The 24999-nt window shown below is 48.0% G+C and overlaps 1 protein-coding gene across 2 annotated transcripts in view; it reads left to right on the top strand.

Annotated features, from left to right (window-relative positions):
* Positions 1–24999, top strand: part of SLC44A2 (solute carrier family 44 member 2 (CTL2 blood group)) — a 341764-nt gene that overhangs the window by 238395 nt on the left and 78370 nt on the right. For both annotated transcript variants that reach the window (XM_078685295.1, XM_078685294.1), the window contains exons 6-13: positions 4244–4360; positions 10110–10170; positions 11100–11223; positions 11698–11781; positions 12286–12398; positions 19998–20129; positions 21121–21220; positions 22108–22200. In XM_078685295.1, coding sequence (XP_078541421.1) covers positions 4244–4360; positions 10110–10170; positions 11100–11223; positions 11698–11781; positions 12286–12398; positions 19998–20129; positions 21121–21220; positions 22108–22200 — 824 coding nt within the window. The remainder of the gene's footprint in view (positions 1–4243; positions 4361–10109; positions 10171–11099; positions 11224–11697; positions 11782–12285; positions 12399–19997; positions 20130–21120; positions 21221–22107; positions 22201–24999) is intronic.

Here is a 24999-nt window from a genome sequence, read left to right as displayed (position 1 = left end):
GGTAGGGGTCCGAGGACCCTCTGGCTTGTCAGTGTGACTCTGAGCAGGATTGGGCGGACAACTTGGAGGAGACTGGTGACACCGATGTCTCCCCTGATCCGGGGTTTGCCTCTCCCCCGCCTACTATGGAGGAAGGTGCCTCGTACACAGTGGTGCTCCGTCGGGCAGCTGAGGTCCTTAACCTTGATCTCCCTACAGTCGCCCTAAAGACTAATCTCCTCTGCTACTGCATCATCCGCCTCCGCTCCTGCAGCATCCGCCTCAAAGCCTTCCTAGTCTGAGCTTTGGGGTGCACCCCACGCCGGTTGGCGGCAAGATTCAACATCACCTCCCCACTGGCTATCTGTCACTTCGGACAGGTGGGTGCTGCAAATTGTCTGAATGGGTTACTCCCTCCCCTTCGGTCTACCCCCCCCCCTCCAGCCATGCCACCTCAGTTCCACCACATGCCGGGGGATCACCTTGCGCTTCTCCAGCAGGAAGTCATGGCCCTCCTGGCCAAGGGGGCCATGGAGCACCAGAAGTAGGACGTAGTTGTTATTCCCAGTACTTTCTGGTCCCCAAGAAGGACAAGGGGTGCCTGCGCACCATTTTGGACCTCAGGAACGTCAACCGCTTCCTCCGGAAGGAGAAGTACAAGATGTTTACTCTGGCTCAGGTCTTGGCTGCCATCAACCCTTAAGACTGGATGGTAGCGTTGGACTTGCAGGATGCATATTTTCACATCCCAGTCCTGCCGGCCCACCGGCGTTACCTGTGGTTCACGGTAGGCCAGGAGTATTTTCAGTTTGCCGTGCTCTCCTTTGGCCGTACCAGCGCCCCTTGGGTGTTCACGAAAGTGATGGCAGTGGTCGCAGTACACTTGCGCAGGTCAGGGGTGTCAGTCTTCCCCTACCTCAACGACTGGTTGTTGAAGGCGGGCTTTCCCCAGGCAGTAGTCACCCACCTTCAGACTACGGCCGACCTCCTGCATTTGCTGGGGTTCTCCATCAACGTGCCGAAGTTGCACCTGAATTACTCTCAGAAGCTGCCCTTCATCGGAGCGGTCCTGGATTTGACGCGGTTTCTGGTCTGTCCTCCCGAGCAGTGAGTCCGGGACATTCAGGCTATGATTCTGATCTTTCAGCCTTTATCCTGGGTCTGTCAGGATGACCCTTCGGCTCCTGGGCCTGATGGCCTCCTGCTAGTTCAACATGCCAGATGGCATATGCGGGCTCTGCAGTGGGACCTGAAGTTCCAGTGCGGGCAGCATCAGGGCAAGCTGTCCGATCATGTCCAAATCTCGGAGGGCGCTACAATTGCAGTGGTGGCTCACGAATCTCGATTGGGTCAGTGGCAGATCCCTCTCCCTTCCCCAAACGGAGCACATGGTGGTGACAGATGCGTCCCACCTGGGATGGGGAGGCCACTTGGGAGAGGCGGAGATCAGAGTCCTCTGGTCTCCGGCGGAGTCCGGCTCCATATCAACTTGTTGGAGCTTTAGGCGATCTGACTTGCACTGAAGGCATTCCTTCCTCTGTCCAGGGAAGTGCAGTGCTGGCGTTCACAGACACCACCGCCATCTGGTATTGCAACAAACAGGGCGGGGTAGGGGTCGTGGACACTATGTCAGAAGGCTCTGCTGTGCCTCTGGACATGGCTGGAACATCAAGGTATTACCTTGGTGGTTCAACACCTGGCAAGTCTCTGAATGCCAGGGCAGACTAAATCAGCCGCCGGTGCTTGATGGATCACGAATGGCGTCCGAACTCGGACGCGGCGCAAGGTTTCTTTCAGCAGTGGGGAGAGCCTTGGTTAGATCTATTTGCCACCGAAGAGAACGCGCACTGTCATCAGTTCTGCGCGTTGGAATTCCCAAGGCGGCACTCGCTTGGCGAGCTTTTCGTTGCGAGTGGAGTTGCGGTCTGTTGTACGCCTTTCCGCCTATACCACTTCTGCCCAGAGTGCTGACGAAGATTCAGCGCGACTGGGCCAGTGTCATCCTTGTGGCTCTGGATTGGGCACGAAGATACTGGTATCCCGAGCTAATCAGCATGGCGATCGATCCCCGGATCCGACTGCCTCTTCGGTAGGATGTTCTGTCGCAGCAGAAGGGAACAGTCCACCCCAACCTGTCCAGCCTCCACCTCCATGTGTGGAGATTGAGTGGCGACAGTTGACAGCTTTTTATCTTCCTCCCGAAGTCTGTGATGCCATTCGGACAGCCAGGCGTCCCTCCACTAAGACGGAATACTCCTGCAGGTGGAACAAATTTGTGGCATGGTGCACAGCAAATCCCCTTTCTGCACCACTTTCTGAGGTCCTTCTATTCCTTCTATCCTTGGCCCAGCAGGGCTCTGCTCTGGGCACTATCGAAGGTTATCTTTCCGCCATCTCCGCCTTTCTTAGGCTTCCAAATCAGCTTTCTCTTTTAAGTCCCCGGTTGTTAAGTTTTCTCAAAGGCATTACACACACGTTTCCTCCTGTGCCTTTCATATTGGCTCAATGGGACTTAAATCTTGTGTTGACCTATCTGATGTGTGCTCCTTTTGAGCCCCTTCATAACTGTTCCTTACGTCTTCTCATTTTAAAGATGGCTTTCCTGGTAGCCATCACCTCTGCCAGAAGAGTGAGTGGGCTCCAGGCTCTTTCTTCTAAACCTCCTTTCCTTTCTGTTTATCCGCACAAGGTGGTTTTAAGGACCCGTCCTTCTTTCTTGCCAAAGGTTGTCACGCCCTTCCACATCAGGCAGACCATCACTTTGCCCACCTTCTTTCTGCTTCCGCATCCTTCAAAAGGGGGAGAGGCTCCACCGTCTGGACCCAAAACGTGCGCTCTCATTCTATCTGAAGCGCACACAACAGTTCTGGGTGGATGACCAACTCTTTGTTGGCTACGTGGGCGCCAAAAAAGGCTGGGCAGTGCACAAACTAACCATCTCTAGGTGGGTTGTTCTGTGCATCAAAGCATGTTACTTGTTGGCTAAGAAGAAACCTCATGTGGGGCTGCGTGCCCATTCTACAAGGGCTACAGCAGCCACTACTACCTTGGGACGCGGCGTTCCCTTGCAGGACATTTGTCAGGCAGCTACGTGGGCTTCGCTGCACACGTTTACCAAGCATTACTGCCTTGACAGTCAAGTCAGGAGAGACTGCTTCTTTGGCCGTTCTGTTCTCCGTGACTTTCTGGTGTAATCTTGTTCACAGACCCACCACCGGGGTTGATATTGCTGGGGTATCTATTCTAAGGTAAGGAATCTATCACTAACGTGGCTCTTTCAGATGCACAAGTTACTACTTGTGTAACAATATATCTGTAAGAGATATTAGTTAGTGATAGATTCCTTACCGCCCAACCCATCCTTTTAGGGCCCTAGTTTTATGCACCAAATGGTCAGTATCTTGCATGGCTCTGGAATGGCGCGGAAAGTAGTGTACAGAACTGAATGCAAGCGCACATGGGTGGCGCCTAAGTAGTCTCCGTAATGTAATCTCGGCGCTTACGACGCCATCGATGGACGAGGAGCCGCATGACGCCACCTACTGACGCGCAGCTGTACTGCTAGCAAAACTTTCCGCATCCAGTCTGACGCCTGCGGATATTCTAAGGTAAGGAATCTATCACTAACTAATGTCTCTTACATGTAGTAACTTGTGCATCTGGAAAAGATGCTAAACTTCCTTTGGTAATGCCCGTTCTTCCTTGCAAGCTGTGTCTCCTCAACCTATGGGAATGAATGATGTAGAAACTCCCTGAGGGATGGGTGAGAGAATAAAAGGCCTAAAGCAGACAAAATGGTGTTTAAAAAGTGCCTTTTTTGGTACAGTAAGCTTCTGTCAAGATTTAGGGACAATCCCAGAATGTTCATATCCGCGCAGTTGTAAAATCCAGGCTGCACACCTTTGCACTAATTTTTGAGCTTTTGCAGTTTCTCCCAAGTGAATGCTTTGTGCAAAGTTTCACACTGCATTAGGTATTGCGCTTGGGCATTATCTCATCTAGTTGCTTGTTGGAGTTCGGAGTTTGCAATAGTATTTTGATTGTGAGGAGAGTCAAATTATCAACAAAAGGCATTGTTGACTAAGTCATGCGATGGTTATGGACATTGCAGTGACTTCAAGATTCTTCAAGCATTCGACAAAGAATCAGTCTATGCTTCAGGTCCGGTTTATAAACTTTTTCCAATATTGATAATTTAGGTTTTTGTCTTTTTTTTTTCTAAAGAGTTTTTATTGCTATTTACTTTCCTACACGTCCCTTACAGATATGTGTGGAGAAATGTCCAGACCGATACATGACGTACATCGCAGCCTACCAAAAGCCGGACCTGCTGGAGTATTACAAGAACTTTTGCGTCCCTGGATTTAGAAACACGGGCAAGGTAATGGCAGCTCTTTCAGCACGACCCTGCTCATACTTTATTGTGATACAATATATAAGCTGTACTCTTGAATAAACTGTACTGCTCTTTTAAAGTGTGTATTCGTAGCATGTGTTGGTCATAGATGCATATGCTTAGCATACTTCTGCCATTCACTGTTGGGCTTGGACATTGCAAGTTGTTTTTGTTTGAAAAGTCTTTCGCGTTACGAGGTATAGTGACCCCCTCCTATAGTCTGTAATGTGCAGGGTAATCGGCTCCTTTTGTTTTTCTTTGCCATCCGGTTCACTCCCAGTTTCACCGACCCTTCGGTTACTAATTAACATCACCCGTTAACTGAGACATGGAAGAAACTCAGCAGTTTACTGATTCCAAATTTCTGCCAGTCCTGCCTCAGGCGCTGGACTTCTATGATTCTCCTTCGACTTTCTTTACTCAACGTATGCAGAGTGATGGAAAAGAAGCCTTCCTCCTTCTGCCCCCCGAAGTACTCCAGGCAGGATTCCTGTCCAGTCTGCAACCTCTGCCAGCTTTGGAACACAACTAGATGTTGTGGGATGCCTGCCTAGCCTTTTGGCCAAAAAAGACTCTTTGACAACGATGTGAGTGGTGGTGTGCCTACCATGATGCAGGCATAGCGAGTGAAAGACACCCCCGATATCTTCGGGGACCAACAAGCGCAACTGGAAGAACACGACACAGACTAAGAAGTGGAGGCCTAAGGCACCACGATAGACGTCCCCATTCTTCTCGCCACCATTGGAGATTGGTCTAACTCTGACCAGGGCATAGAAGAGGCCCAATATATCGCCTGGACAGGGCTCTTGTGAAAGCCGTGCAAACACAAAAAAAGAGCAAGCACAGGCTCATAGAACCCCACTGCCATCGGGCCATTGAGGTTTCTAGCACATGGCAAAGGAGCAGACAGTCATCCTGCGGTCCAAACAAGCCTTAAAACTAACTGAGAAGACGAAAGCACAGACCCCTTCCAAGTCGAAGCCAGTCTCTGAACCGGCGTCGAAAAACGTACCATCAACACTGAAGAAGATTTCAGAGCCGAACACTGGGCCAAAGAAACCTAGAGCATCTTCTGAATCGAAGACCGCGTTGGTGCCCAAAATACCCTCTGCTCCAAAAATCCAATCAGATACCAGGTCACCATCAGTGCCAAAGAACCCATCGGCATCCAAAATGGCTTATGCGTTTCCTCCTCTCCCACTCATTCATTACCTGGTTCAGAAGCTCAGACAAACATTCCTCCCACTAATTCTAATAGCCCCAACATGGGATCTACAAGCATGGTTCACATCTCTACTACAGCTATCAGCTGTACTACCCTAGAAATTGCCATTCTGGCCACACCTAACTGAGGAGCAGGGAAGGATCAGACACACCAACCCCAAAAACTTGACCAGAATACATTACCAATTTAATAAAATGTGATAATTCATGCAGCCCCCAATACTTAAAGCACTAGAAATGCACCTATTAAAGCGGCTGTCACTGGTCATCCCACGCCAGTTTGGAACCAGCTGTATGCAAATCATTCTTGACCCTGTTCCTCATGGGTAGACAGCCTGGCTGATGAGGGTTGTGATGCCCGAAACCAGTCCCAGGTTGCTTGTTTCCAGTCCAGGGAGGAACTGGCCTGGCAGTTCGGGCTGGACTGTTCCCATGGGGAGCAGGGTTGAGACTGATTTGTATATGGCAGGGTCTGAACTGGGGTGGGATGGTGCTCACAAGAATGATGGATTTTACTCAGATCCCTTGACTGGGGGATGAGGGTTGAAAAGTTTCAGCACTCAATCCATCATCTTGTTGTGTTTGCTGACGAAAAGAAGTGCTAGCAAGATTCTGGCTGTAGAAAACTCTCTCTCTCTCACTGGGTGACAGTTTCTTCAAGTTCACAATTCCTTTTGTAAAGGACAGCTAAGTATCCTACTGTTTAGGCACTGGTAGGAAACCACTCCCAGCCAAACTGCATGCTCCCTTCAGATAGCTACTAATTTGGGGCATTGACCCAGACAAGGAAGAGCTTAAGTCAAGAGATGACAAAGCAACCTGCAGAGAAACACCATCTGGTGTAGAATGGGGATCCCCAAGGGCATCCTACACTGCGTCTGTGGTGCCCTGCTCTCCTGGTCCCAACATGTACCAAATAAATGTAGCACTACACACTACAAACACCCTGGGAAAGGTAAGATCCCCTTTTGTGGGGGTGTTGGAAAACGAGGCAGCATCTGTGAGGCCTGCACAAATTACATGACACATTTGTCCTTCACTGGGAACCAAACACCCTAGGGCAGCGCCTGACTCTCAGAGGGTAGCGTTGCAGAGCAGTCTGAGGCTTACTCAAGGGAGGTAGTGTGGGCTAGTAATCGCCATTTGCAGGTGCGCAAAATAACACTCAATAATTGATTGTCCAGTCTGTACTTTGCTTTATAAAAGTAAGAGTACATTTATTAAACACACACACCACTCAATACTATACACCAATTTACAAATATACATAAGCTGTTGGAATTACTTTGTGACATTGCATAACATCTCCACCCCTCCTGCGGGGGGGTGGGGTCTAGTACCACCACTCCCATGTATGTTCATCATCTTGCCCCCAGTGCAATTAGTTGAACCTATCCTGGAGCGAGGGCCCTGTGCACTGGCACCATCCCAGTGCCGTCTCCCTCCCATTACCTCAACAAGCATTAAACAGGGATACACCTGCCTTGGTGACACATGACCCTGACCAAGCATCTCCTACTGACCCTAAAGTATACACCTCTACATCTTAAGGGCTAACAGTCTGCGGTCTTCACCTAAGCGCAGCAGCAAGACTACATGTTTACGCACACTTTAGAATGACAGTACTCAGCACATTTGGATATCATTAAAAATGCATTGCAATTACAGCCCCTAAAGGCATCACAGATGATCACAGGATTAAGTTGTAAATACCGTCAGACACCCTAGCAGGAGTGTCTAGCCACTTAAATCCACTTTGCTTGTGACATCACCTTACACCAGTACTTCACATTGAACATCAGTCCCTCTAAAAGAAATAACCACTTATAAATGCATTTCAGTGCAATTACGCCATTTCACCTCCAGGGGATGCCCTGCTTGAGACATCTCCAACTCAGCGCTTCAATCTTTGATGCACTTCTCAATGAACCCCCAGCTGTAGAACAAAAGTTCCAGCCTAGGAGGTGATGCAATCTTCGCTGAGAGTTGAGGGGTTATTCCTTTTAAATCCTCAAGAAACTTAGGGTGGGACTTAGCTTTGTGCTCGGGCTAGACTGCGCTGCTCCAGCAGCTCCCCCCGGCACCTTTTCCCACTCAAGGGTGACCCCTCTCCTCTGGGGGCGACCAAAATGCCAAAAACAATCAATTCCTCATGCCTTGCAAGGCATCATGGGGCGCTTCAAGCTCCTGCCGCTTTCTGGGGCCTCAGTGGGGGGCCCGGTCCCACCCGGACCCCCGGGTAAGGATATGCGACGCAGGGAGCCCACACCCGGCCGCTCCGCACTTTGGTTGGGGGCCCGGTCCCACCCGGGCCCCTGGCTCCTCCTTCCTTGTCCGGGGCCCCGGTCCCACCCGGGACCCCCGCAGGCTCTCCACGTTGGAGGGCAGTCCCCGTGACCTGACCCACCCCGGGGGCCTTTCCTGGACCAGCGCCGGAGCCTCACGCGCTTCGCCGTCAGGGGGCCACAGGTCCAAGGTCTCTCACCTTCTGGGGGCCATATCTCAGCCCCTGAATGTCCGATCTGCCCCACTTTTGCATCTTCTTGCTCCTGGCGGCGCCCCCAGCCACTGGGAGCACTCTCCTCCACTCTCCGGGTCTCCAAGAGGGTGCACTCTGCAGGGAGCGGTCTGCACTGGCTCCCTGCGCCAGCCTTTTGCCTGGCTCTCCTCCTGCGCCTTTCTTCTCCCTGCGCAGAGGCCCCTGCTTCTGTGCACCGGTCCTGGGCGCTTCTTCTGGTGCTGTTAGGGGCCTGGGTGACAGTCAGGGGGTCTCTCCTTCCAACTGCCCATTGCCAGGCTCCAGCACCTTCCACCTCAGCAGACCACACCCCAGAGAGAGCTTCTCTTCCTGTGCAAGTACTTTTTAAAAGTTGAGTAGGGGGCTGGCAGAAAGTCTCTGTGGGTCCTATCAAACAGCGACACATCACTTCCCTGCCCCTGCTCCCTCCTTCTTGTCCAGCCTCTTGGTTTGTTCAAAATGGAGTCGTCCAGTGTCTCTGGCCACATGGCCTCTGAAACCCAACTCTTTCCTTCTTGGTGCAGCCTGGTGCCTGGCACCCAGTGACAGCTGCTAATGGATGAGCCTGTAGCCCCACCCATCTTCTTCTTTGTGGAGAGGAGGCCTTAGCTTGTGGAAGAAAGGTTATCAATCCATCCAGCTGAGGTCAACCCTCAGCCTGGGTCTGGTCATGGCTGGCTCAGAGAAATATGACAGTTCTGAATGACCCAAAAGTAGTACAAATATGACTTTGGACTCTGCAGAATACTTATTTTCACCTACTCTACAATGGACTTTAGTGCATGTCTGGAATCTGTAGGCTTTGTGGAAGTCATTTTAGCCATGGGCCCCACATCCCCATAGGGGAATAAGGAAGTGAAAACACAGTAAAACGCACTGACTTTCCCTGGCATGTTCCTTCCCAGGGTATAAAGCCTATTGCATGTCACCACCCAATTATCCATAAGTCCTGCCACACCATTCACACTGTAGCTGCTCCTGGACTGTGAATGCTAGGAATCTCACCTGCTCAGCTCCTACTCGTGTGCACACACATGTACACCCATGTCTGCATGTAACCAGCACGGTGTCCCATACTACAGCTGCTGCGCAGCGGCCTAGTCAAGCCAGGCGGACACCAGTAAAATCTCCATGCAGTCTCCTTCATTATGAGTTCACTGTGGATAAGTCCCAGATTATGAGGCTCCCCCACAGTAAAGGCTCAACAATTAGGTGCTCAAAAAGGGAAAAATCCGGGCGGCCCTAGTGTCAGAACCACCTTCTAACAGGGGGTCTTCAGTTTTTACATTGGGATGGCTGAGGTACTGCTTTCCCACCATAAGTTCAGGGTTGCAGCTCTGTTTCCCTGCGCAGTCATTCCTCTTCCTCCAATTCCGGTCAACCTCTAGATTGGAGGAAAAAGACGGTAGCCATCTTGGGTGATGATTTGAGCTCTAAGGGGGGAAAACACGAGGCTGTTCAGAAAACAAAATGGAGCAAAGCAATACATCTCTTCCAATCCATAGGTGAACTTCTGTCCTTACAGTCCCATCACGGTGTTAATACAGATTTGCTCTGAGCTGGTTACAGGGACAGCCTTATGTTGTAAGAGGTGCAGTGAGTTTCTTCTGGGCTTCACTTTTCCCTTGGTTCATTAGAACTAGCATGGAAAGTCTGTCGTTTTCCAGAGAAGGTTCTTATGCTGGACAGTGTTGCCTTCTAAATTTTACTGAATGTGGATATCATTTTCAAAATTAAATATCCTGAGTTTGGGGTGGTTCCTGTTTTAGGTTTGGGGTGGTTGCTGTTTTAGTTTCATCTGTCCATCCAAGCCCTATTTCTAGCTCATTGCCCATGAAGATTTTTAGTCTGATATGCAGGCAGTCCATGTGCCCGGTGAATTGCAATCTGAAGCCCTGTTTCCTAAAGCGATGAAAGTGGTGGGGTAAAAAAACAAAATGGCAGTATTTATATACAATCAATTAAGTGTTTTGTGATTTTCACCATTAGAGTTTACCAGAAGTGCTGCGGGACAAAGAATGCCCAGCTGCGATCACGCCAAGCAAGCCACGTACGTACATTTACTATTGGAGGAGAGAAAGTGGCGCACTGAATGGGCGTGCTGGTGTGTGAGCTTGATATAAGTACTAGCCATGAGAGGCACTGAGGAGACTTAAGTGTTTTATGCTGTGTTAATTCAGATTTGTAAGTAGAGTTCTGTGCGTTTTATGACATGGGTAAGTATTTGTTGTTCTTCCAGGCATGATAGTGGGTATATCCAGATATGTGCATCACCCAAGGGTGCCATTGAGTCGTCATGGCCATGCTTTTCCACTTGTGGGACTGTCTTTCTTCATTGTCTGCCCTCTTTTTTTCCCTCTGTGCATTGGCTATGTCTATACTTGCTCTGCTATCATGTCTCTCTCGCTGTGCTCTCCACTTTACTTTCTGTTCTATTGGCCTCATCATGACTTTCTCCAACGTGAATACTGTCTTTAGTTTCCATCTTCGGCCACGTCTCTATTCTCTAGAACCAACCATTGTTTTGCTCTTAGTTGTCCGCCTTGTCTTTAGTCTCTCAGATTCCTTCGCCAACAATCCCATTTTTCCCCTTGCTGCAATTATATTTCTGTCTTTGGTGGAATTAGGGAATCGACTTATTCCCTACATTTTAATTTTCAAAAAGGTTTTTTGTCCTGATGTATAACGATTCCAGTAGTGGGGGCCCCACCATACTGATCCTAGACCTCCATACTGCACTTGTGTCTCTTCTCTTCAGGATATCAACCAATATTAAGGGGTGACTGGCCACTGGTTGTCTCAGCCTTTAGGGAGTGGGACATTAACTTCTAGTGGTGCCCTGTTATGCCTCTCCTTTACATAGGATCTTATTCAGATTGAGCTTTAGTTTTGGGCCTGCTTCATCCTCTCCACTACTGCAGAAATGTGCTGCAGTGTTATGTTTTGGATGTGGACAGATCTGTGTTTTTGTCTTTGCAGTGAGTCGCAGATGTTTGCCTGCGATCAGCAAAAGCAAAGGCGTGGTGACTGTGGGCAATGTTACCACCTTTGACGATGGATCCGGATATACTAGGAACATCACGGAGCTTGTGGAAGGTGCCAAGTAAGTGCCTCTGGCAGGCCTGGGGGTGCAGGTCTGTGTACATGTACAATATTAATGTGGGAGCGGCAGGGTGTTGCAGGCCAGGAGTGAGCTGAAGCACTAGAGCAAGTGTTGTCGCAGTACTGCGACAGCTGGAGTGCTGTAGGCAGAAACACAGGAAGACTGTTGTGGTAAGCCCCAGAAAAAACAGGAGCGGACTGGAGATTATGGTGCCTTGAGGGATCCTTGGAGTGGGATTCAAAGGAAATGCTTTTTAAGTGGAGATTAGACTTGAAGGTGGACCCTTGGAGGGGGCTCTATATGTGGCAAAAAGTGTGGTCCTGGCACAGGAATGTTTGATGTGGGGCCTAGTGGGTTCACCTCATTGTGAGACGAAGCATGGATGGGGCATCAAAGGTAGATGGATGGACTAATGATGGGCCTGGCTAGGCATTAGCAGTAGCTCATTTTACTTCTCTTTTCTGTTCTTCCTAGGAAAGCCAATGTGGTCCTGGAAGCTCGGCAGGTGGCCATGAAAATCTTTGAGGATTACACTGTCTCCTGGTACTGGATCATCATGTAAGTGTCGCTGATGTGGGTTTAAAGGAGTGGGTGAAATTGACATTAGGAGGCCTGTGATTGGGGTTGGCTGGGACTCTAACACAAGTAAGTGACTGGATGGGTGAAACTTGTGAAGAGAAAGGGCTGGAGGCTCCTGAGACATCTTGTGGTGGGAAGAGCAGTTTGGGCAGGGTTTGGCTAGAACCCCTATGGAGACTCCTCTCATGTGGAGTTGAAGGTATGACAAGGGCTAAGATACTCGGTGGTGGCTGGGATGTAATGGGATGTTTCAACCTGCAAGAAATGAGAACTCTACTGGTGGCTTGGTTGAGTACTAGTAAGGCCATTGACAGAGTGTGGAGAGGACCAGGGTGTTCCCCTAGCCTGGAAGGGACCCCTTGGCAGATTTATAAGAGAAGCAGTAGGAGACCTCCATTATGGCAGCAGTGCTTGTTTTGCACAGAGCCAATCGCTAAAATCTGCTCCCCTTTGAGCTCACAAACTCTCTTGTTCTTCTTTTAGAGCTTTGATCATCGCCATGGTGATCAGCCTGATCTTTGTGGTCCTGCTGCGGTTCTTGGCTGGCATCATGATTTGGGTGATGATCGTGTTGGTTATAGCGATCCTTGGCTATGGTGAGTTGGGTCATGTTTGTGACTGTACACAATTTATAAATTGTCCTCCTCTTTTTTGGATTGCCTGCGGGACATGGGTCCCATCCCCTGGGTTTTCTGCATTACCTGAACACTTTGTTACTTGTTCGGTTTGCTTTCTGAAATGTTTGAGGTGCAGTTGCAATGAATTGTACATCAAAGGTCTAGTATCTAGGCGTGCATGTGTATACCACTGTTCATGACTTCCCAGTGTCTCTCTTTACTAAATGAGGTGTCTAGTACTACGCCTTGTTGGTACTTTGCCATGGAGCGGGAAGATCCATCTACCTAGGTACTCCGCCAATAAGCATCAGCATGTTTCCTGAACTCTTTCACTGCAGGACTCCCTCGCACATAATTAAGACCCGGCTTACTTTCCATGAATCCTCCACCGGGATCCATGAATGCGATCCTCCTGTGGCGCCTGTACCAGAGCCCCACACTCAGTCGCTTGCTCGAAGCATGGCCGGCCACTTCAAGACCCCAATAACACTTCTGCATCCCACTGACAAATGGAACCACTGCCTACCTTTGGTGGCTGTAAACACTTCCATGGAACTATTATAAATTCTCCATAACAAGGCCCCACAAATGGCTTTATAAAAATATAAAACAATTACAAGAATTGAGCGAGAACAGTAAAAAAAAAGGCAGGGGGAAGGGTAGGTGTTACAAACCAGAGAAAGCCGCATCACACACCACTCGACTCCTGATAACATCACAGCGTTTGCGGCCTTTTACCATGTGTGGTAGCCTCTCAGCAACGTCCTAGTTGGTGCTGAAGAGCTTGGAGAAACCATGGGTGGAATCTACAGTACAATAACAACTATCTTAGAAACGATATTACTTTCTATCCCTGCTACTACTTGTGCTGCCCTCTGGACGAATGGTAGCACGGGCAGTTTCAAGGGTGCCAAAGAGTAAAATAGTGGTAGCAGTGCAGAACTCTGCTTCCAGTAATTGATGGGACAGATAAAAGATTGTTAAACAAATGCAAACCAGCAACAGTGATACACTGCAGGAACAACAGTCTGCAGTGATGTTGGGTCTGCTTTCTAAGGGTTATGATATGGCAATCTATAAAAAAAAAACACAATGGAGTTACTGAATTTGGGATTAAACCACCTCAGTCCCGCATCTCTCATCCACGCACCAGGTTTGGACCAGACAATTGATAGCTGGGTTGGTATGCTAGATGCAGAACAAAATCCACATTTTAATTCTCATCAATACTGATGACCCAACGGTAATAATTTTGTATTGAAAAAAAAAAGTTTTTACATTTGTGCAGGCAGAGAAGCCATCATGAAGATCTCTTCCACTGTTGATATTGCCACGAGAAAATGTTCTCATGCTTTGGAAGAGGAGGATCATAGTGTTATCCAAAAAAAAGACACAAAAAAAACATACGACCCAGTAGATCAGTTTGCCATGTTTCATGCACAAAACAATGGGCAAGAAATTGTGAAAGGTTACTCAACCAGTCTATAAAAGTTTGCTAAGGGTATGTTTACCCGAATTAAATTCAAGAACACAAAATATGATGTAGAGAAAGTGTTTCCTGCTGATGCACAGAGGAATTATTCCGATTAGTGGTTTTTAAGCTGTGGTCCGTGGACCCCTGGAGTCAGTAGCGTTTACTCCAGGGGTCCGTCCTGGCTTGTAAAATACAAGGATTAGTAAAGTATATATGCACATTAAAAAGGAACATGTTCTGTAAATGTGAAGGAAATTGGAATCTAGGAGGTAAGGATGGCAAGAGATGTTCCTAACAAGTGCTTCGCCTGACCACATTGTGGCTGCCCGGAAAGGTGCACTGTCTTTGTGTGTATCCGCATGGACCTTATTCATTGTCGTGAAAGGCTATTTTGAGTCTGGAGCCTTGTTTGTGAAATTGGGCCTGGATCCACAAGGAAAGCCCCCTAGCCTCAATTTCAAAATGTGAGAGTCGGTGCGGATGCACAGGTGTGAGCAGGTGGTGGTTTTTGGGCAGTGGTTTGTAATCCAAATAGAGCCTGTGAGCCCCATCCGCCCTTCCCCCTCTTTTTTTACAAACTGATTGTACTGCACTGCTTGTACAGTTTGAACTGAGTGAAACTTGATCGATCGGCTGTTGCATCTACAATTGCTCTGAGGATCCCAATATTAGACACAAACTTCTTGAGTGTGTCACAGGAGCACAGTGACATTGGAGCTACAATGGACCTAATGAGTGATCTTTTTTCAAAAAATAAAACAAAACAAAAATGTACCTGACTGATTTAGGACATTCAGTTATAGGTATCTACAGCTTTTTCAGTAATGCTAGGGTCTCACTTCTTTAAGTGGGTTCATTAAGTAGGTCTGCTAAGCAAGAGACTAAAACATTGAAGACCAAAACCGAAGGAAGCATCACTCCATTAAAAAAGCCAAAGGGCTGCGAGCGGTTAGAAATTATTAGAAGCTTAAAGCCAGCAATAAAGACAGTTTCCGATTTATTTTACTTCCCGAAATAAGTGAGTCTATATTCGCAACCTTGCAAGAAAGTGCCCTCTTTTTGCATGGGTGCCCCCACTTTTTGCTAAACTGCTGATGTACTTTGACTGAGTGTGCCCTGGGTTCCTGCCAAACAGGTACCCAGGACCTATGTTCTTTCCCTAAAACTGCATTAAAAACAAAACCCAATTGGGATCCCTGGCCACAGACCAGCCCCTGTAGACGGTACACCAGGTACCAAGGGCACCGCTACCAGGGAAGCTCTCTAAGGGCTGCAGCACCTATTGTGCCACCTATAGAGCATCCTGTACCGTTACACACACTGCCTTTGCACGCTGCATGTTTTGGTGCAGAACAAAGTGAAGAGTCGACAATGCACACATCATGCCATGCCTGCAACCCACTGCCCTGACATAGGTCTGCTACCCCTCTAGCTGGGTGCACTATTCCAGTGGTGAGGTGCATGAGCCCTGTACCCCTGCAGTGTCTAAGCCAATTCTTATACACTGTAAGTGCAGTAATGTCATTAACAGTATATGGTGCTGGGAGTTGGTCATTGTGAACTCCACAGTACTGTAATTGCTTTATTGATGCCAGTGTTGTGAGAAAGTGCCCTCGTTCTTGCACGGTATGCCCCCACTTTTTGCTGAATTGCTGATGTACTTTGACGGAGTGTGCCCAGGGCTCCTGCAAATCAGGTACCCAGGGCCTGTGTTCCTTCCCTAAAACTGCATTGTTGTCTAAACTCAATTGGCATCTCTGGCCACATGTCAGCCCCTGGTAAATGGTACCCTAGGTACCCAGGGCACTGTGACAAGAGAAGTCCCCTTAGGGCTGCAGCACTTATTGTGCCACCCTTAGAGGCCCTGTGCCCTGACACACACACACTGCCTTGGCAGGCTGTGTGTCTTGGTGCAGAACAAAACAAAGAGTCGACATGGCACACATCTCTGTGTGCCATGCCCACAAAACACTGCCCTGGCATACATCAGTCACCCCTCTAGCTGGGTGCCCTATGCCAGTGTTGAGGGTACCGGTGCATGAGCCCTGTACCCCTACAGTGCCCAGGTCCATTCCTGGGCACTGTAAGTGCAGTGCTGCCATTAAGAGTATATGGTGCTGGGAGGTTGTCATTACGAACTCCACAGCACCATCATGCCTACACTGAAGACTGTGAAATTTGGTATCAAACTTCTCAGCACATTAAATCTACACTGATGCCAGTGTGGGATTTAATGTAAAATGCATGACAGAGGGCATCTTAGAGATGCCCCCTGAAACCCGACCAACTCCCAGTGACCTGACTGAGTGGCTGCCAAGACTGCCCCCCCAGACATGCTTCTGGACCCCTGGGTCGAGATCTTGCTACTCTCGAGGGCCTGAAACAATGCACATCCTGCGACGAGGTGCCAAGTCTCCTCCCCCTGGATGGGCAGGGTTCACGAAGAAGCTTCAAAGGCATATCGCCTTTGCGAGCCTCTCCAGACCACTTGCTGTACTCAGCCGCTGGTCCCCACTAGTTCTACCCCCCACTTTGGGCGGGAGACCCGGCGGGAAAAACAAAGTGAGGAAGAGAGGTCTGCCAACTCCACCCCTAGGGTGGGGGAGGCGAGGTGAAGCACAACCTCGAGTCCCTGCCATCTTGAGGATGGGGTACCCAGCCAACCAGGGACAGGCTCCTGCCCTCCTCCCACTAGAGGGTGGCAGAATAGGGGGTGTACCCACCCCAGGGAAGGGACCCATTGGTCCCGGACCTTTACCTACCTGTAACGCCCCTAAATTTAGTACATAGGGACACCCTGAACATTCCTTCCTCAGATCCAGCAACAACAAGAAAAGAAGGATGAGAAGCAGTGCAGAGCTAACAAGAGGACGACGCCCACTGACTTGGTCCCAGCCCTACAGGCCTGTCTCCCCTTGAACCTGCTCCTGTGAAATCCCGGCGTGTCCAGCGGCCAGCAACCTCACAAACCCCGGAGGACCTGCCTGCATTCACTTCCCAAGCTGTTTCTCCTGTGAACACCGGACGTGTTTGAACTGCAGCTTCTGATGCCGACCAGAAACCGCAAATCCCGCACACTCTGCACCCGCCGAGCCCGGCCTGTGTTTGAGTGAACAAACACCACGAGGAAGTCCCCCCAGCGATCTTGACCCGAGATCTGGCGACCCCTGACCTGCCTCCAGACGACGCCTTCAGCCTCAATCAGGAGGGCCCCCCACTACCCCGACCAGAGCGGGTAAGAAAACCCGACGTCCAAAGGCACCCCTGCACCCGACGCCCCACGGCCTTGTGTGCCCAACTCAGCAGTGCCTAACCATCCCACTACATCCCAACTTACCCCTCGAAGTGGTAGTCACTTCTGGAAGATCCTCATTCCCGAGCCTGCAGTGTTTCTTTGTCCCTGAGAAATCCCATTGAAATCAACAGGGCACCCGACCTCAAAACTGCACCCGGCTGCCCTAGCGCCGCTAAGGGTGCTCCTATGGTGCTAACTTGGTCCCCAACGTGCCCTGAGCTTAACCCTAAGTGCTTTGCTCCCACAACCGTGTGGCCTGCTTGCCAGCCACCACTAACTGGAGTCCCCCTATCCCCCACTGGATAACATTGGGCCTCAACACTCTGCACCCGGCTGCCCGAGTGCCGCTGTGGGTGCAACAACAGTGCATCACTGACCTTGGGAGACCCCAGAGTCTAACCCCAGAACCCTAACTCAAAAGACCGATTACCTACCTTCAAACAGATAACTAATTTTTTCCTTATTATAACATTGACACTTTTTCTCCCAAAAAGTTTCTAAGTGTCGAGTTTTGAAAACTACAAGTATTCCCTAAAAATCAGCTGATTAACCAAAACATGATTTCTCAACTGTTTCCAGGAAATGTCTCAGTGCTGAATCCTGGATCCAGCACTGAGTAAGAAAAAGTAACGATAACCTAACTTACCTGCTAAGTGAATTTCCTCCCATAGGATAACATTGGTGATTCTATGTGAAAAAGTTTCTAAGTGTCAACTTTTGAAATACAAAATTATTACTTAAAAATCGTACCTTTAACCAAAACGCATTTGCTCACCTGTTTTCAGGAAATGTCCCAGGACTGCATCCAGTCCTGTGGTAGCAAAAGTAATCTGAAAAGTAATTGACTGTCTTTTACTTAAAAAGCCCATTCAATTGAATGTACTATACCTGGAATGTGTTGCAAACAGCTTTCTTAAAACTGTAATCAAAACAAGTACAAGTTACAGCTATTTTACACTAAATGGCGGAATAACGCACAACATGTAAATCCAAGAAACTCTTCAAGCTGCAAAACTACTCCTACTGGTAGGTTACCATTTGCAGCTTCTAGATTCACATATGACTTTACCACCTCTCCAGTGTAGGAGGAAAGTTGGGGTTTATGGGGATGAAAAAAGAATCTAAAATGGAGGTCACAACAGGACATTGTGAGTCCTATTGACTCTGTCTAGGTCCATCCTCAGAGAAAAAACGTGTACAGTAGAAATACATCTGTATCTAACCGCAAGATGGTGGAGTAATGCATATAATGTCAAACTATAAGAATGAAAGCTACCAAATGATTGTTACAGGTAAGTAGTTTCTGACTACATTATAATTTAGTATATTTTGAAGGATGTTGCAATACTGCATGCATACATCATGGATACGCTATGTTTGGTTTCAGTCTGCAATAGACCAGTGACAACCAGGAGCAAACAAATGCTTTAAAATTGATGTAGTGCTACAATCTGATGTGCCACTCATGTCCTCTAAACTTAAAGGCAAAACTGCACCTTTTTCCTGTTAATTTCATATTTTTACACTTAAGCAATCTAACCATGATGTAGCCCTTTGACCTGTCCATCAAGATAGACCAAGTTTATTGTAGTAGTCTGTTTTAACTCCTTTTGCTGCCTTACCGTGGTTGGCACCTATGATCTGCTGGTTTGCTGCCCATTGAGTAGTGGGTGCTCAGCCTGTTGAGTTCTCAAAAAAGCCGTATTGCCTGATCTAGGCACCTGCACTTCACATTTTACTATGAGAGAGCTGTAGCCAACGAGATGGGAGCTTGACACAGTTAAGAAAAGATAGCTTTCCAGTTCTTACAAGAGCCAGATCAGAGAGTAGAACCTGAAGGTAATAATACCAAAACTGTAATCCCAAAAATTATTGGTAACATAAAATCCAAATCTGAATAACTAAAAACACGATTGCAGTGCTTATGAAGGCAACCCTGAAAATGTAATTCCAAAGTAGATACAATAAAAAAAATTATTATGAACCATTGCTAAATTGAAGTCTAATGTACACTCTAAAACCCTGTTTTTGATTTTCTTGTTGACCAATTAGTATTAATTTTTAGTTTAAGCTACATTAGTGACACGCAATAACTAGTTCCACATGTACACTTCATACACATTAGGTTAAAATATAAATCTATGAATTCGCAACATCTAGCCCGTGGTACTCCCTCCACTTGCCCCAGATCTTTTCATGTTTCCGTGGGCAGCCCCATGCCTCATAAATCGGCTGTGGCTGCTGGGCATACCAGTCTTCACCCCTTCTCTTCTCCACCAGCGACGGGTGTTCCGGGGATGCAATGTCCTGTTTGGCCACCATCTTTGCCACCCCAATGCAGATCTATTCCATCCTCCATTCACCAACCTCCAATAAGCGCAGGAGGGCCACCCGGGGGGGGGTAAGTTCAAACCGGTGCCCAAGAACCCTGGAAAGCTCCTCGCCCACTCCCTCCCAATAGGAGGGGGGTCAGTCCAGGACAGGCCCAGACTCTAAACCCTTACGTCCAGTAATATCCCTTTGTCTAGTTCTAGAGTTGACCCTAACCCTAATGTTGAGGTGTCCTGACCCTAAGGTGATCTGCTTAACTGAAGCTGAATACTAAACTTTGATTTAAAGATGGGCAATAATGGTAAATGAAAAGACATACCATTGTTTCAATATGAAGTATTAAAAAAAAATTAAGGTATTTCAGTTTTCCATTTTTGAGTTTTGTATTTTTTCCATTGTTACTATATATAGGAGGAAAAGTGGCTCCTGAAAAGTAAATGGTTTAAGGTAACTTTCTTGGTTTCCTTTCCGCCTCTAGGAATATTCCACTGCTCCATGGAATACGTCCGCCTGAAAGGCGATCAAGGTTCTGATGTCAGCCTGAAGGAGCTGGGCTTGCAGACAGACCTGCGTGTGTATCTCCACATCCGGCAGACCTGGCTGGCATTCAGTGAGTGGGACAGTTCTGTGTGGAACCATGGCAGTGGGATGGACCGCAATTAGCCAAGCACTGAGGAGTGTCTTATGTGAAATACTTGTGCTTCAGCTCCATACCTTTTGTCTGCCCCCTGGATTTCTGCTCATATCTGATGTTGTGCCTCTTTGCAGAACCCCTGTTCCCAGCTCCTCCCCTGTGCCCACGTTGCTCTCTATGTGCAAAGTTCCTGTTCTTAGCCCCTCTCTAGTTTCCCTGTGGTGCTCCAGTTGATCTCTGGTGCTCTCTGGTGTTGCTTGGTCTGTGTCCCTGGACTTTGTGAACCTTCTGTACAGGGTGGTTTTTAGTGAGCTGTTATGTCTCTGTGGCTTGCCTTGAGGCTAGCACCTGTTCTTCACTCCCCTCCCTTTTGTGTGGGGTATGATCCCTTTCCCTGAGCGCTGCACCTGTTTTGGCTTCCCCAAGTCTCTGTGGCTGTCTGGAGGTCTTCATGTGCTTGGCTTCTGCTCTAATCTTGACTCCAGTTCGTTGTTTTCTGTGTGTACAGTACCTGTATTTTGCCATTGGAAATGGTAGACATGGCAAAGCACCTGTTCTCTAATCCAGTTCTCCCCATCTCTCCGGTACTGGTTCCTGGACACTGCCTCACCGGCTCTATGAAGTGCCTTTTCGCAGATCCAGGCTCATCTCAGAGTCTCTAGGTCTCTCCTGGTTCTTTGCTTCTCTTGTGACTCTGTGGTTATTTGTGGGCCTTAGCATGCACAATGCCTGTTATCTGCTGCCCTGCTGCTCTTTGCTTGCTCAGTTCTAATTGTTCATTACCCTACAGTTAGTGGTGTGACGTTTTATGCACATCACCTATTTTCAGCATTTCTACTATGTTCCCTTGGGCAATGATGCTTTCCCTTTTAAGCAGGCCTTATGTTCCTCCACTCTCCTAATATCATGAGAAATGTTGTCAAGGGCTTCATGAGTGCAGTGTCTTAGACCTTTTCTTGTTTTGCAGTCATTATCCTGTGCATCTTGGAAGTGATTATTATCCTGCTGCTAATTTTCCTCCGTAAGCGCATCCTCCTTGCTATAGCGTTGATCAAGGAGGCGAGCAGGTAAGTACTTTGGTTTGTAGGGCTATAAAGGAGTTGGAGGGCTGGCTGAGAATGTCCTGACACTAGAAGGCAAAGATTTCTTCTAAATACCATCACTCATCCATTTCATCCTCTGACTGTGCTCCCCTACTGTATGTTAGGATGGTTGGAGGTTCTTTTGCTGTGGGTAAGAGGATATGTGGTTGGGAGGGGTTGGGCTGTGTGGGGTTCAGGCTCATTGGGATGGAGACTGTTTTGCCAGTGGTGTGCAGGCATCTTTTAGAGAGTTGATAAGTTGCATGTATTAAGGAGAGTTGCATTGCTTACAGAAAGTTTGGGTGATGCGGATTAGGGGGGAGTTGTGGTACAGCCTTCTTTGAATGAAGTTCAAATCTCTTAGGGTGTGGTTGATAAGGTGTGGATCCCTTTAAGAGAGGCAGATTGGCAACAACTTTTTTGTATGGGCAAGATGAGGTTAACCTTTTGGATTAGGTGAATAAACGGGTCTCTTTTGAGAGGGTGAATAGGGCACGGGGTTTGCAGTAACTTTTATACATTGACATGCTCAGAATCAAACCTTGTTTTTTTCCAAACTGAGAATTGTTCATTTGAAAATTGTGGCTGTTGACTCTAAACATGGTTCAAATGATTCGACTGTGTCAGTCCAGAAGGCTCCTAAATAAGTCCCTTCTCCAGATTGTCAGCAGATGGAGAACCACAAAGAAAAAAAATCCATGACCAGAAACTAACCTCTAAGAAAGGACAAGGATGTGGGGCAAGATGTTTGTTTTGGAGGAGTAGATTGGGTGCAGGCGGGTTTGTGTGGAGGGCCTTGGGGTTGTTTGATATGGTGGGGGCTCTGTTGAGTGACTTCTTAATTGAGGCTTGAACGTTGTTTTTCTTCATAGGGCCATTGGCTACATCATGTCCTCCCTGTTCTTTCCACTGATCACGTTCCTGCTGGTTTGTCTCTGCATCGCTTATTGGGCCATCACAGCTGTGTATCCTTCACATTGAGCTGAAAGGTGGGCGTACGCATACAGCCAGTGTGGTAATAAGCTTTTTGGGAGATCAGGTCACTGCTGTAGAGTGATTGACGAGAATAGAAAACGGTGTAAAATTGTAAATTCGAAGAGTTGCAGTGTTCTGCACTGTTTTGACTTCTGATTCATCTTGTTTTGTTTCTCAGCTGCAGTGAGGCTTCCGTAGCAGTCTAAAAGTGTTTTGGTTGTGACGCCACAAGAGCAAGTCAATAGGCCTCACCACCCTAGTGCATTCCCCAGGACTGTTTTTAATTAAACTAATGTCCTTCAGTTGGTGCATTTTATTTACATCTCTTTACAAAAAACGGGTATTTTGTAGTTGTCACATTTGGTTTGTTGTCTAGAACTTTTGTAGGCTCCACCACAGCACACAATCAGTCAACAAAAGCTATTGTTTAAAAAAAACTAAAATAGAACAAAAAGCATAAAAACTGGCTCAAAGCCCACCCATTACTTACTTACCATTGGATGGCTCCCATGTCACTCTTGCTTCTTGCTGGTCACGCCTCCTGCATTTTTCCTGGAACCTCTATCCCAGCTGTGGAGCATGGGCCAGCTTCCTGGCAGGATTGCTCTGTCGCTAGATGCTTTTTTTGTGGCTGTTGTAACTTTTTGCCATGCGATGTATAAGAGTCCATGGCACTGCACGGTCTCCCCACCTCCTGCTGTCCGTTGTTGCTTCTCCCCCTCTACCCACGCCTGGGCTCCCTCGTGTTGATTCACCCCCCCACACACACACACTCCTCCTCGCGCTGCCCATTGTGCAATTTTAGCTGCTGTGCAACACTGGTTAATGTAAAGGGAAAAAACACTATGTTGATATACGAGTCATAGCAAATTTTTTCTTGTTAAATTTGCTAGGGATAGTCAAGCACACCCCCTGCCTTGCACACAAATTGTACTTGCTTCTTTACACCTCCACACAGGCTTAGCCAACACTTCTTTAGAGCCCAACACTAGCAGCAGCAAACCAGCTCAACAGGAGCAGCCTGGGATTTTCTGAAAATGCCTAACCTTGATTCCCAGATGGCTCTAAGGTGCGCAAACAGGTGAGATCCCCATGTGGCAGAGGCTGACAAACTACCACTCAGCAGCTGATGCTCAACTGATCTACTACTACCGCTGCTGAGCCCAGCACTTACACCTTATTACCACTTCCTTTCTCAGGCCTCATATTTTCATTTGCTAATTCTACAGTCCCACAGGAAGAACTACGTTTTGGTCGGGTCAGACGCTTTTAATTTGTCCTTCTTGCTTCTAAGCCTTACATCAGTCCCTCTGGGTTTACAAAGGTCATGCCAGCGGTTGTGTTACCATCTTTGCAGGTTTGTAATGCACGTTTCCCCATACCCCAATGACTGGTTGTTGAAAGAGGGCTTGCTTTGGCTGGTCTAGCACCACCTGCAGATGAGTGTTGCTACTGTTCACTTGGGGGTTTCCCATTAAAATAAAATCCCATTTTAAGTCTGTTTATATGATTTTGCTTGTATGGGCAGGACTGCCCTGAAAGCTTTCCTGTCCCCTCAATGAGCCACAGACTATGATCCTGATGTTTCAGCAAAGGCCTACTGTTCCAGCCTTGATGGTTTCGAGGCTTCTTGGTCTTCTAGTATTACACATTATACTGGTACCTCAGGACTGTTGACACAAGGTAACCTTTCAATAGATTAGGTAGCTGCAGTGGGCCCAGCACTGGGGATATTGTTCAGACAGAATCGATGAGTCGACGAGGAAGCTCGCTAACGTTAGTGGTGGATATTGGACACTAATTAGATGTGTCAGGTTGTGTTCCTTTCCCCCTCCAAAGCTCAGTGGGGATGGATATGCAGTCTCCAGACTTGGAGGGTGATCTGGATGAAGTGGGGATCAGTGGTGTTTAGTCTCCAATGGGGCAGCATCATCAAATAAATCTTCTACGCTGCATGCCATTCAGCTTGCCCTAAAGGCTTTTCTGCTTTCCATCAAGGGCGGGTCAATCCAGGTACTATCGAACAACACAAACGTCATGTGGTACTGCAGTAAGCGGGGCAGGGTGTGATCTTATGTACTCTGTTTGGAGGCTCTGAAACACTGGCAATGTTTGGCACTTGAAGTGATTTCCCTGACAGTTAATCTTCTGGTGGCGGCATCCCTCATCAGGGCAGACTAAATTGGCAGGCTTCAATTTGCTGACCACGAGTGACATCTGCCATGGAGATGGTATGGGGTAGCTTTGCCCAGTAGGGCACACCCTTGGTAGACTTGTTCACTACCTCCGAAAACAGTTAGTGCCAAGACTTCTGTACTCTAGGGAAGGGATAACGGGAAAGACACATTCTGCCTTCACTGGGTCTTCATCCTCATGGACTCCATTTTCACCTCTACCTCTCATCCTGTGACTCCCAAAGAAGGTCAGACGGGTCTAGTACAACTGATTCTGGTAGACCCCGAGTGCGCTTAGTAGGTCTTCTGTTACTCCAAAATGCTGACTGAAAACTACTCTTCACTTTGCCTACCTTATCTGCAGGATTTACTGTCTAAGCAGCATTGCAGGGTGTCCTTCTGCATAGCCACAATCTACACCTTCATGAGTGCAGGTTGACCTGAACCAATTGAGCCATATCGATCTTCTTTTTTGAAGTATTGGAGTTTGCATCTGTCTACCTGCCGTCCAACAAGTTAATTTACTCAGGTCGTTGATTTGAATTTTTCTCCTGATGTGGATGAAAACATGTCGATTCTCTACCCGCGAGATTGTCAGATGTCCTTTTCTTCATA

The sequence above is a fragment of the Lissotriton helveticus genome, chromosome 1_1 (assembly GCF_964261635.1).
Source record: "Lissotriton helveticus chromosome 1_1, aLisHel1.1, whole genome shotgun sequence".
NCBI classification, from domain to species: Eukaryota; Metazoa; Chordata; class Amphibia; order Caudata; family Salamandridae; genus Lissotriton; species Lissotriton helveticus.
This window is presented reverse-complemented; position numbering and strand designations above follow the sequence as displayed.